The following is a 13,838-nucleotide window of genomic DNA, read 5'->3' on the forward strand; positions in this document are numbered from 1 at the left end:
CACTGACTTTGAGTCAATATCGAGGGTTGTTTGAGTTTGTATTTCCTTCAAAATATTCCCAAAATGATGCACACAAATGTACTCACAATAGGATAAGGCACGACCACTTGCCAACGAGAAGTAGTATATACGGCATTCGCACTGACTAACGGGGAAAAAAAACTGAAAAAATGCAACGCTCCGCCCAGTGCTCGCAGAGACATTACAAAGAAGGAGTTGCGACCAGAGACATTACACGAGGGAGTTGCGGGGCGAGAGACAGTGCCCATGATGTTTTTATGAGCATCCTCGAGTCCGCTGTCTGCTCGACTTGGTTTCCACCTTTCTTCCTCCATTACACTGAGCACTGGCTCCCCTCAAGGCTGTGTACTGAGTCCTCTTCTGTACTCCCTGTACACTTATGACTGTACACCAACCCACCAGTCCAACTACATCATGAAATTTGCTGATGACACCACTGTGGTCGGACTCATCTCAGAAGGGGATGAGGCGGCCTATAGAGACGAGGTCAACAAACTGTCTTTGTGGTGCTTGATGAACAACCTCACACTGAACAACACAAAAACTAAAGAAATAATCCTGGACTTTCGCAAACAGAGCACAGATCTGGCCCCACTCCTCATAAATGGAGTTCGTTTAGACAGGGTCCAGTCCTTTAAATTCCTGGGGGTCCACGTCACGGACAAGCTCTCCTGGTCCACAAACACCACGGCAGTAGTGAAGAAGGCCCAGAAACGACTCCATTTCCTGAGGGTACTCAGGAGGAACAACTTGGACACTGAGCTTCTGGTAACCTTCTATAAAGTCACTGTGGAGAGCATCCTGGCATACAGCATCACAGTGTGGTACGCTAGAAGCACGGCAGCAGACAAAAAGGCAATGCAGAGAGTGATCAACACTGCCCAGAGGATCGTCGGCTGCTCTCTGCCCTCACTGGAAGATATTGCCAGCCCTCGTTACCTCAGCAGAGCCGGGAACATTGTTGGGGACCCGGACCACCCTGGTCACGACCTGTTCCAGCTGCTTCCTTCTGGCAGGCGCTACCGGTCTCACAAGGCACGGACAAAGAGGCTTAAGGACAGCTTCTTTCCCACAGCCATCAGGACTCTAAATTGCAGTAGCACGACACACAATCCCCTCTGTGTAACAACTTCGGGGTGAGGAAACATGAAGGACGTTGGGCGGAGATCTGCCTCCTGCTGGCTGACTAGGTAAGTAGGCAGACAGTGGGAGGTAAGTGATCCATTTTATTCTTTGTTGGCATCGGTGAGGCAAACCTTTTCGCAGTCGCCGGGAGTTGGTTGCGCTCGGGAGGTGATGCGATGTATCCATCACGGCAGAATGCCAGCAAGTCTGAAACTATCACTTGGTTGGGCTCTTGCCTGAGAAAAGCGCACTTTGTGGAGAAGCACTTTCAATTTCGTCATACGCAGCTGGGTATGATGACAATTAGGCTTTTGTCTAGTCAATGATGATGACAAGCCTAAGTCTGATTTTTTTTTTTTTTTATTTTATATAAAAATTTGTCTTGTACCTCAAGATAAATATCTGCTCAAAATTGTACTCGTATCTCAAATTGCTCGTATGTCGAGGTAACACTGTAATTCATGTACCGTATATTCCGTACTATCAGGTGCACTGCACCGCATTATACGGGTCCACAGTAGAGGCTGGGGTTAGGTTATGTATCCACTAGATGGTGCTACGCTAAAGGGAATGTCAACAAAACAGTCAGATAGGTCAGTCAAACTATATTAATAGATTACAAATCGGCTTTCTGACAACTCCATTCACTCCTAAAATGAATAAACAACAGTTTTATATTCTCCGAGGTAAATTATTAGTATTTTCGTGACACGGTTTATCTTTTAACAACAGCAAGGTATAACATTTATAACACATAGTGGGGGGCAACGTTTCCTCCATTCAGTACACATGTAAAAAAACATTCTGATGCTGTTACGGTACATTAAATGTTAGTGCAATCACGTACGTCTCACGTACACAATGAGGCACTATAACATTCAGCTGTTGACATCCTTATTCACACTATGACCAACCTCTTTCAACTGTAAACACGTAAAGCTCACTTTATCACTTCATTCCTATTCTATAAAGCCCTCGAATTCTTCATCTTCAGTGTCCGAATTGAACAGCTAGGCGAATGCGGCATCCAACACGCCAGCCTCCGTCTTATCAAAGTGACAATTCCTGCCTTCCTGAAAGCTCGAACCACAGTTGAACTACTGATCTATCAGCCCAGGCATTTACGATCCACTGGCAGATAGTGGCGTATGTCTTCTATGGCGGCAATAGACTCGGCGGCTGCTTGCCAAAGTTGCGAGACCTGTTGCGGCTCAATATTGATCCATGTATAATATATAGTTCGCAGTCTATCTTAGAAGGCTCTGTTGACGCCAATCTAGCGGCTGGAGTTCTTTTGTCAATCCATCCGGGATGATGGCGAGCACCGAATTAGTGTGCTCGCCGTCATACCGGGTGGATTGACAAAAGAACTATATCTCCTAGCATGCACCATGCACGGGGGGAAATGGAGTCGCCGACTGCTTACCGTAATTGCGAGACCTGTGGCGGATGAATATTGGTCCATATATAAGGCGCACCAGATTATAAGGCGCATAGTCAGCCTTTGAGAAAAATTGAAGGCTTTTAGGTGGACCTTATAGAGCGGAAAATACGGTAAATATTATAAATGAAGAACTGACTTCTCTTTCAGGCTATCTTCAGGTAATAGAGCTTTAATCGAGCCTCCAGTCTATTTTTTGTTTTCTGCGATTTAATTAGGAACATTTTAAAGGAAGAGCTGATCTATGACGTGAAGATTGCCCCTCGAAAAGCATGTCTACACTTTAAATCCAAGATTGTTGTAAATAATAAGAGAATGGATGTATTACTAATAGGTAAGAATTGTGTTGTTGGCAGCTTGAGTAGATTGCATTTTTTATCTTCTTGAATTCATAAAAATATCAAAATCCACATTGAAACTCACAAGCGGAAGACCGGAGATGGAAAATGGCGGAATTGCGCTAAAATTGGTGGCACTCAGAGTAGAAGAAGAATGACGTTCCGAATAAGATAAACTGCATAACACATATATACACACACATATACATATACGAGCTGCCAAACTCCGTCGACCCCATTTCAGGAGTACCCTTGTCCAATTTCCGGAATTTTTCCGGAGTGAATGCGATTCACGCAAAATCGATATAAAATGTAAAAAAAAACCATATATATATATATATATATATATATATATATATACTGTGTGTATGTGTGTGTGTGTGTGTGTGTATGTATGTATGTATGTATGTATGTATGCATATATATATATATATATATATATATATATATATATACATACATACACATATGGTTTTTTTTTACATTTTATATCGATATTATATATATATATATATATATATATATATATATATGCATACATACATACATACATACATACATACATACATACATACATACACACACACACACACACACACACATACACACAGTGGGACAAATAAGTTTTTAGTCAACCACCAATTGTGCAAGTCATCCTACTTGAAAAGATTAGACTTGAATTTTATTTTGAAAATATTGTCGCAGATGCATTGATTCTCACTTAAGAGACCTGCTACCCTCTACTGGAATCTAATCTATCTATCTCATATAATGACAACAAAAGTATTCAATTCAATTCAATTGGCCATCTCACAACAACCATTATCCATGTTTCAAGATTCTCTCTTACATACCTGTCCAACTAAATGCTCCCCTTATTAATGATTGCAATCCCTTTATTAAGCGATAAAAAAAATGTACAAATGCAACGCAGCACATATTTTCACAAACAAACACATACGGCACTGGTAAAAGTCTAAAATTTACCAAGTGGACAGCTTTCGGCCCAAACACGAGTATTACCTCTCCCAATAAATGGAGAGGGAACTATTTCAGCGGCAAAGGGGACATCTTCACAGGGATTTTTGGCCATTATATTCATTTTAAGACATTAATAAATCATTTTCTCATAATTTTCTCTCATTTTTGTGTTTCTCGCATCTTTCGTACAAAATTGGGACGCTTTGACCAATTTTAAAGGGTTTAGTTGGCAGTTGTGAGAGGACCGTGGAACGAATTAGAGAATTTATATATAAAGTACCCCTCTACTTACGAAATGTTTAAGTTACGAAAAAAGTTCTGTAACCAATTAATTTCGGAAGTACAGCTACGACTGTATATACATATTAAGTGAAGAGGTGAAGGATCATAGTAGATATTAAAGCATAAGGCCCTGAGAGGTAGCATCAACTCAGTACATGCATACGTTACAATACAAGGTACCAACCTTAAAGACCTGACTACGAGAGGTCTTGTTGCCGTTGTACCCCATATCATTCCCATTATTTTGTGTTGACGGTCCCAGGCGGAATACATGGCAAAAAATTCGAACAATCCTTAATAGACTCTTCATCTGCGCATCATAGCTGCTGGATAGGCTGATAATAAAAGAAGCAATAACAAATAATTGTATTTATTTACTTATTTTTAGTGGCAAATGTTGAAATGTCTCTGTAACATTATTAAGAACTATCATTCAATCATGAATTTTCCGTACTGCATATCCACACAAGTGTCATGGGGTTGCTTGGAGGCTATCCTGGCTCACTTTGGGCAAAGGGTGGGGTACACAACATTTCACACTCTGTTAAAATCACAATTATGGAGAATTGGAGAGACCAATGAGCCTTAAACTCCTCAATCTCTTGTGGCTAGGTAGGCTATTATTATTTTCAGGTGCCTTATTAAAACAAATAAACTTTTTTCTCCATTTTGGCAATGGATAGAATATTCAAAATATTAGGTCCTTTGCACTCATAAACATAAATTCGTATACAATTCACCTTTCTTTTCATCCTCCAACAAATAGTTCCCAGGATGTTTTTCCCCAAAAATCAAGTCCCTCTATGACACTTTTCTAATTTGCAGTTCCAGCACCTCTTTATAAACGTGCTGCATTGTCATCTTAAATTTAAAAGGGCAACGTTTATTTCTAAGATGACAATGCACCCACCATTGATTTCGGGCATTAATCCACAGGACATATTTAAGGATACACAGTAGTCTTAATGCAGTTCTTGACAAACAAACCATTGGTGATATTAATATTAATAATAATGATAATAATAATAAAAAAATAATCATTATAATAATGATATAATAATAAACAGCACATAATCGTTAGTCACTTAAGGAGAGAACATTTAAACTGACTACTGACCCTCTCGAAGCAGATAAATGAATACAGCCTCAGAATACACCTACAAAAGCATATTTTATTTGTGACTATAGGACAGGTTTATACATTGCTCAGATTGAGTTTGATTTATTTAATAAGGGACAGCACATATTAATGAACATATTCATGATAATGAACATATGTAGCGTATTTTCTCGCATATAAGCTGTATTTGTATCTAAAAAAATGACGACTGAATCAAGGGTATGGCTTATATGCGCACAAGACTTGCTATACTCTTTTTCACCAGTAGATATCGGCAAATTAACATTTACTATTTGTTGGTTATTTTCAGTTTTGCAGTAGGAAAACAACCATTTCTGGATGAATTACTAACTTCCTTATGATATTGACCCTAATAATGTGCTTTTGATTCATACAGTATCTCAGAAATACCACTTGCGATTATTTTTCTTAAGATTTTCCCTTCAAAGTAACAAATTTGTACTCCTTATTAAAACCATGAATACGGAGGTGAAAATTGTGAACAAGGGGCGGCTTATACATGAGAAATTGTAAAATTCAGTGATTTTAAAGCAGTTTAAGTGTGCAACTTATCCGCGGGGGCGCCTAATATGCGAGAAAATACGTATGTAAGATTGTAGCTGAGGTCCAATTTCCATTTTTAGTCCCTTGTGCAGGTTGAAGGATAACAATGTCACACACACGCGCACACGCACACAAGTAGCACAGTTTTAGACAGCGTTGTGATCGCAATTTTGTTGACCTAACAGCCATGGCGAAGAGATTCAGAGACGGGAGTTCACGCATGGTAATTGGTATTGAGTTCCAGGTATTTCAGGCACGGGCGGAGAAGGTGCTTTGGTTGAATGCACTCTTTTTGAAGGGAACTACACAGTCACTTCTAGAGCTAGCCCTTGTTGATGTGTTGGAATTTTTTTGTATAAAATCTTGCAGTGGAGAAGAAGCTATGTGATGAAGATTTTGTAAACTAAGGTGGCATCTGGGCGGACCGGTGGCGCGAGTGGTTAGCCTCACAGCTCTGGGGTCCTAGGTTCCAATCCAGGTCATGTCCATCTGTGTGGAGTTTGCATGTTCTCCCCGGGCCTGCGTGAGTTTCCTCCGGGTACTCCAGTATCCTCCCACATTCCAAAAACATGCATGGTAGGCTGATTGGACACTCTAAATTGCCCCTAGGTATGGGTGTGAGTGTGCATGGTTGTCCGTCTCCTTGTGCCCTGCGATCGGCTGGCCAACGATTCAGCCTCTGGCCGAGAGTCAGCTGGGATAGGCTCCAGCACCCCCCGCGACCCTAATGAGGATGAAGAGGTTCAGAAAATGAGATGGTGGCATCTGCATATTTAACTGTATTGTCTCAATTGAGACAGTGGTGGGGATTTTTTGGTTTTCTGTCCAATACTTTCAAAGCTTGCTTATAAATGGTTTCAATTGGTTTTAGTGTTGTCTTGAAGGCCAATGACCAAATTGTTAGGCAGTAAGTCATGTGTGATAAGATCATTGTGTCATTGTGTCAAAATATAGTTTTGCTGACTCAGGAGTTAGATTGTTTCTAATGAACCTGAAATTGGACAAATTGAATTGAATTCTATTCAGTGTGTTTTATCTGTCGTTTTAAGACAAGTTGAGAGTCAAGAGTGATTTCTAGGTATTTAAATTCTTGGACTACATTGATTGTTTTGCCTTGGACAAAAACAGAGTCTTTTATATGTTTTAATGGAGTTGGGATTTTTCAAGCCAGTTATTCACGCTCATCATTGCATCTGTGAGTTCCTGTGCAGCATGTTTTTTGTCCTTTTTGTCTTGTCGCGTGGACATATAAAACGACATCATACATTTGGCATGTGACAATCGAAGGACAACAGCGTGGCAGACCATGAATGTTAAGACTGAAGAACAGTGGACATAGACCTATCACTGAACCCTGCGGTACCCCAAGACTGTTATTTCACTAAGTAGATGTTGTATTTTGTATCCTGACGCTCTGTGATCTTACAAATAAGTATGATTCAACCCAATTTTGCATGCTTGGTGAGAAATTAAAATTAGGTGGTTGATGGTGTCAAATGCCTTTTTTAGATCAATGAAAACCGCATCAATGATCACAATATATTTAATCTGCTCACAAGTAATACTAATTTCTGTGAAAGAATCATGTTTAAAATCATACCTGAGCAGCTTATGTCCATTAGTGGTGGCAACCTCTGCCAAACTCGTCAAGATTCTCTGGTAATTACTGTCACTCTGCTGAGAAACATGCTCCATTACCTGCCTAAGCTACACAAACGCACATATTTCTTATTAAAGCCATCTACCACCACCACCTAAAAAAATAAAATAAGAGTCAAACCATTTTTTCTTTGATGTCATCATTCTGTGTCATCTGAATGAGCATCTGGAAGAGTCTGCTGTGGTGCTGAATAAGGATTTCACAGGTCTCCCCATATCCTCCCTTAAAAAAAAAAACAAGAAATACACCAATATTAGCGGAAAATAAATAAGTAAACTGGAGAAAACAAGACAGTAAACATATTTTATAATGCAAACCTGCACACAGAGATCAAGAGGAGTGACCCCATTTTTGTCAGCAAGGTATTTAGCTCCTCGAGAAAGCAGGATTTGTGCTGTGTCTCTTTGGCCATGGCTACAAAGTTTGAATACAAGTATTTCGCAAATTTACAATGGAGACAAGAGAATCATTCCAGATATGAATTTAGTATTTAACACAAATTAATTTATGTTTAAAAGTAAACATTAATTTATGTTTACTTTTACATATTACATTACCTGCAAGCAAAGTAAAGAGGTGTGGCACCTGAGACATTTGGTCGGTCGATGTTAGCACCACTGTCTAGGAGGCAGAGCACTGTCTAACCACACACAATACCAAGAAGTCATAAAGGGGAAATTCAAGAGAAGCGCTAATTAACATTTGCAAAAACGGTCATTTGACAGCATCTGACATATTGCTAGGTGAGCTGGAAAAAAAACAGACAGGAATTAGTACGCTCAAGTCTAAACAATCCCCCGGGTCAGTCATCACCTTATTGGATTGGATAACTTTATTCATCCCGTATTCGTGAAAATTTGGTTGTCAAAGTAGCAAGAGGGTGAGGATGCAGAAATAGGAAAGGCATTTTAGACATAAATAGATAGGTAATTAGTAAGTTAATAAATAAATACATGAATAAATATATAAATAAATAAGCGTGTTGCTGAAATATATATATATATACCGTAATTACTCGAATATAACGCGCACTCGAAAATAACACGCAGGTAATTTTGGGCCAAAAAAATCTGGAAAAACGCAGTACTCGAATATAGTGCGCACCTAAAATTTCCCGCTGACGAAAATCAGAAATCTTACCTTTTTTTCTTCGTTTCACGATTGTTTTGTTCAAAACCGGATAGAGAAATCTTCAGGTACGAGCGTGTCGAGTGTCGTGGAGTTATGCGTTTGAATTTTAGGGCAATAGATGATACACAGAGTGGACAAACATATCATGTAGACATGTTATGTTGCAATACCTTTTAGACTTCCTTGAACATTGACTACATTTCAATTGACAATACCATGTTTTAATTCAAATATCTATTGTCATTCTCAAACAAGAAAAGGAACATACAAATTGAATAAATAAATGATTTGAAGATATGCACAATGGAAAAGACTATCACATGTAACAAGGGAATGTACTGCCCCCCCGCTGGACATATTTCTAAATACAAGTACGTACTACACTACAATGTAGTATTCTACTTTCCAGCTTATTAATGCAGGATTGTGATGTTTGTGAGGCTTGACGATCTTTAATATGCGTGTATTTTGAATTCAAAGTTGGAAATTGCACAATGTCCGTGCGTCAAAGTGAGTTTGACAATGCTTTTTTCGATCGAAAATTTGTAATTTATTTTAGTTATTGATTATAACACGCACCCCCAACTATTGGAATTAATTATATAGCAAAAATATGCGTGTTATATTCGAGTAATTACGGTATATATATATATATATATATATATATATATACACACACACACACACACGTGTACATACACATATATATATATACAAACATACACACATATATAAGCACATATAACATACACAGATGTACATGCATACGGTAGGTCTTAACACTCAGCCATTTTTTGTTAAAGAGCCTGACAGCTGATGGGAGGAAGGATCTGCGGAAGCGCTCCTTCCTGCAATGAGGGTGCCGCAGTCTATTGCTAAAAGAGCTTCGGAGGGACTCCAAAGACTCAGGTCTTGGGAGGTGCTGAGAGTGGGAGGTGCTGTTCATGATGGACATCATCCTGGTCAGCATCCTCCGCTCTCCCACTTCCTCCACAGAGTCCAAAGGACAGCCCAGAACAGAGCTGGCCCTCCTGATCAGCTTATTCAGCCTGTTCCTGTCCCTCTCCGTGCTCCCGCATCCCCAACAGAGCACTGCATAAAACACTGTAGATGCCACCACAAAGTCCTCAGCCGTGTCCTGCACACTCCAAAGGACCGTAGACTCCTCAGTAGGTAGAGGCGGCTCTGGCCCCTTTTATACAGGGCATCTATATTTGTGGACCAGTCTAGTTTGTTGTTGAGGTGAACACCCAGGTACTTAAAATTCTCCACGATTTCAATGTCTGTACTCTGGATGTTCACCTGAGTGGTCTGTTGAGGATTCCTCCGAAAATCGATGACCATTTCCTTTGTCTTACTGGTGTTGATGTAGAGGTGGTTTTGCATACACCAGTCAACAAAGGCTGTGGACTCCCCTGCACTCCAGGTCGTTCCCGTCCGTCACTCGTCCAACAATAGCGGTGTCGTCAGAGAACTTCTAGAGGTGGCAGGTGTCTGTATTATGTTTGAAGTCTGATGTGTAGAGGGAGAAGAGGACTGGGGAGAGCACTGTGCCTTGTGGGGCGCCCGTGCTGCAAGCTACCACATCAGACGTACAGTCCTGAAGTCTCACATTGTGTGGTCTGTCAGTGAGGAAGGAAGTCGATGATCCATGCGGCTCGGTGGTTTCTTACTCCAGCTTCTTCCAGTTTCCCACAGTAGGACCGGCTGAATGGTGTTGAACGCACTGGAGAGGTCAAAAAACATCATTCTCAGCGTGCTTCCCGTGTTCTCCAGGTGTGAAAGAGACCTGTGCATCAGGTAGGTGGTAGCATCTTCCACACCAATGCCTGGACGATAGGCGAACTGCAGAGGGTCCAGCTCTGCATTCATCAGGGGCTGAGGTGATTGAGGATGATTCTCTCCAATGTCTTGATCAGGTGAGAGGTTAATGCTACCGGGCTGAGGTGGTTTGGCTCCCTGGGGTTCGCAGTCTTTGGAACTGCGACCACACAGGAAGTTTTCCACAAGGTGGGGACCTTCTGCAGACTGAGGCTGAGGTTGAAAATATGCAGAATCACTTTGCCAAGCTGATCCGCACACTCTCTCAGTAGTCTGGAGCTGAGGCTGTCTGGACCGGTAGCCTTCCTTGCCTCGATCTTCTTAAGCTGTTTTATCACCTGATCGACAGTAATGCAGAGACCGGTGGAAGAGGGGGACGAAGAGGAGGAGGAGAAGGGGGGGGGGGGGGGGGGGGGGGGAGTTGCTTCTGGTCTGGGGGGTCAGGACTGAATCTGTTAAAGAACTGATTCAGTTCATTGGTCCACTCCCTGTCTTCGGACTCCGGGTCTCTCTCATTGTTGCCTCCATGGCCTGAAATGGTCCTCAAGCTCCTCCAGACCTCTTTGGTGTTGCCTCTCTGGAGTTGGTTCTCTAGCTTCCTCCTGTAGATGGTCTTTCCCTTCCTTATCTCTCTCTTCAGCTCCTTCTGGACCATTTTCAGACTCTCTTTCTCCCCAGACCTAAAAGCCTTCTTCTTCTTGTTCAGGAGGGCCCTTAGATCCCTGGTGACCGACAGCTTACTGTTGGAGAAACAACGGACCTTCTTGGAGGGTACAATATTCTCAACACAGAAGTTAATATAATCAGTGATGCAGTGGGTCAAGCTGTCAATGTCTTTCCCATGTGAATTGCACAGCACCTCCCAGTCAGTGGTCTCAAAACAGTCCCTCAGTACCATGCTGGTCTCCTCGGTCCATCTTTGTATGATCCTCGTGGTAGGTTTTATTTTCCTCACCATAGGGATGTAGGTGGGGATCAGATGGAACAGGTTGTGGTCTGAGCGGCTCAGTGGGGGCAGGGGGACTGAACTGTATGCCTCCTTTTATGTTGGCATACAGCAGGTCCAGAGTTTTTTGTTCCCTGGTGTGGCACTTCACATACTGAGTGAAGGTGGGGAGAGTAGAAGCCAAGGGAGCATGGTTAAAATCACCAGAGATAAGAAGGAGAGACTGGGGGTGTGACGTCTGCAGCCGGGACACAGTAGCGTGAAGCAGCTCGCGAGCGACTGCCGCATCAGCCGAAGGAGGTATATACGCAGTTATTACGATAACATGCGAGAACTCCCGGGGATGTAAAACGGCCTGATGCTAACAGCTACTAGCTCAATATCTCGAGTGCAAAGTTGCTCCTTCATAGTAATATGCCCGGGGATGCACCATCTACTATTAATAAAAACAGCTAGTCCCCCACCTTTCTTCCTACCGCTCTCCTCAGCATCTCTGTCCACCCTCACCAGCTGAAAGCCATCCAAGGAGACGAGAGTCTGGTGTTAGTTCATTCAGCCAGGTCTCCGTGAAGCACATAATGCAGATTCTCCGATATTGTCGTTGTTGTTTGGTAAGCGCAGTTAGCTCTTCCATCTTATTGGGGAGAGATCTTATATTCCCCATAATAATAGATGGAATGTTGGGTCTGAAGCGTCGCTTTCTCTCCTGACTTTTTGTCCAGCTCTGCATCTTCTTCTCTTCCTCTTTAACTCCGCGGGGAGGTCCAGGTCCAGCGGAATCCAGGTGTTGCGTAGCGCTAACAGCTTATCCTTTGTGTAAAACAGCGGCGGCATGCCTGAGTGGGTCAAAAATGTAATGTCCAGAATTTGCAAAGATAAACTAAACTAATAGATCAAAGACTGCCTCTCGCACAACTTGAGTCTTGGAGTAGGGTCTTGAAAGTAAAGGTTTCAAACATTAAAGTATCGAATATAATATATAAAGTAAAGTAACAAGTAAAATCTTAAGAGACAATAAAACGTAAAAATAAAGGATAAAAAAGCTGTAAAAACACAGAATATGAGGGACGGTTTAGGGAGCTACTGCAACAAGCAGCGGCTTTGAACGGCGCCTATGATGATGACGACATTGTGTGTACCAGTGATCCTTGGAGCTATGTTTACCGGGGCCTTGCGCCTTTGGTAGGGTCACACATGGCAAACTGGTCTTGCATTTTAGTATTTCTTAATGCTTTCCCATATACTTGGCTTGGTACTTTTTGCTTTGTTGTTTTTGCGACATTTGCGACTCAACTCCATCCCTCACGTGGCTTGGTTTCTTTGTGCTAGTCCAAGGCATCTTTGGAGTCGTTCAGCCGTGCCTCCGCTGTCATGCCCGCGGGATCAGCTGTGAGCAGTGGACGATAGTGCCGGGAGAAGAGGCTACGCTCCAGACCAACCATTTCATCATTGTTATGGGAGCGTGAGATCTCTCCCCCGCTCAGATGGAGGAGCTGCCGGTGCTTGCGGGGCTGCAACGGGAGAGTGTGTAATCAAATCAAATCATAAGGGAATCACACTTCTCAGCCTCCCCGGGAAGGTCTATTCCGGAATACTGGAGAGGAGGGTCCGCTGGTATGTTGAATCTCGGATTCAGGAGTAGAAGTGTGGCCATGGAAGAGTGGATCAGCTCTACAATCTCAGTAGGGTCCTCGGGAGGGCATAGGAGTTAGCCTAACCAGTCTACATGGGCTTTGCGGACTTGGAGAAGGCGTTTGAACGTGTCCCCCGGGGAGTCTTGTGGGGGGTACTCCAGGAATACAGTGGTACCTTGAGATACGAGCTTAATGCGTTCCGGGGCTGAGCTCGTATCTCATATCAACGTTTCCCATAGAAATGAACTAAATACAAATTAATTCATTTCCACCCTCTGAAAAAAACACCCCAAAACAGCATATTACCATAGAAAAACATGTTTATTGGTTGTAATTCACCATCTACTAACAGAGTAACAAATAGCTAGTGGTTATGATGTTTACTAATAAAATGAGGCATTATTTTATACAACGGGGAGTTCTTGGATGAGGGAGAGAGTCACTTGACGGATGCGCTCGTAGCGTAACATAAACTTTAAATTTAACTTAAATGAACTTAGATTCCTATACACACACACTTAAAAGAAGTTTGAATCTTACTTTACACAAAATTTAAACCTTCTTGTGCAATAACCAAGGCAACGAGGTTAATGTATTCCACCGCGGCTTTCGAGGCGAACTTCCTGCTTCTCTATACGTCAGCTCAGTCATGCGTATACTAATGGTTTTTGATTATTTCGTGCTTAATATCGATTGTCATCATACGCCTTTTCTTCGCACTGCCCTTCGTTGCACGGTCTTGCTTTGGATCCAATGTGTTTCCCTTAATTCTGC

The 13,838-nt window shown here is 42.1% G+C and overlaps 1 protein-coding gene across 4 annotated transcripts in view; it reads right to left on the minus strand.

Annotated features, from left to right (window-relative positions):
* Positions 1 to 13,838, minus strand: part of hace1 (HECT domain and ankyrin repeat containing E3 ubiquitin protein ligase 1) — a 133,673-nt gene that overhangs the window by 84,596 nt on the left and 35,239 nt on the right. For 3 of the 4 annotated variants that reach the window (XM_077599241.1, XM_077599240.1, XM_077599243.1), the window contains exons 7-11: positions 8,090 to 8,172; positions 7,850 to 7,946; positions 7,653 to 7,754; positions 7,473 to 7,579; positions 4,373 to 4,523 (exon numbers count right to left, since the gene is read on the minus strand). In XM_077599241.1, coding sequence (XP_077455367.1) covers positions 4,373 to 4,523; positions 7,473 to 7,579; positions 7,653 to 7,754; positions 7,850 to 7,946; positions 8,090 to 8,172 — 540 coding nt within the window. The remainder of the gene's footprint in view (positions 1 to 4,372; positions 4,524 to 7,472; positions 7,580 to 7,652; positions 7,755 to 7,849; positions 7,947 to 8,089; positions 8,173 to 13,838) is intronic. The other variant, XM_077599242.1, reaches the window with a different exon arrangement.

This window comes from Stigmatopora argus, chromosome 4 (assembly GCF_051989625.1).
Source record: "Stigmatopora argus isolate UIUO_Sarg chromosome 4, RoL_Sarg_1.0, whole genome shotgun sequence".
Taxonomy (NCBI): domain Eukaryota; kingdom Metazoa; phylum Chordata; class Actinopteri; order Syngnathiformes; family Syngnathidae; genus Stigmatopora; species Stigmatopora argus.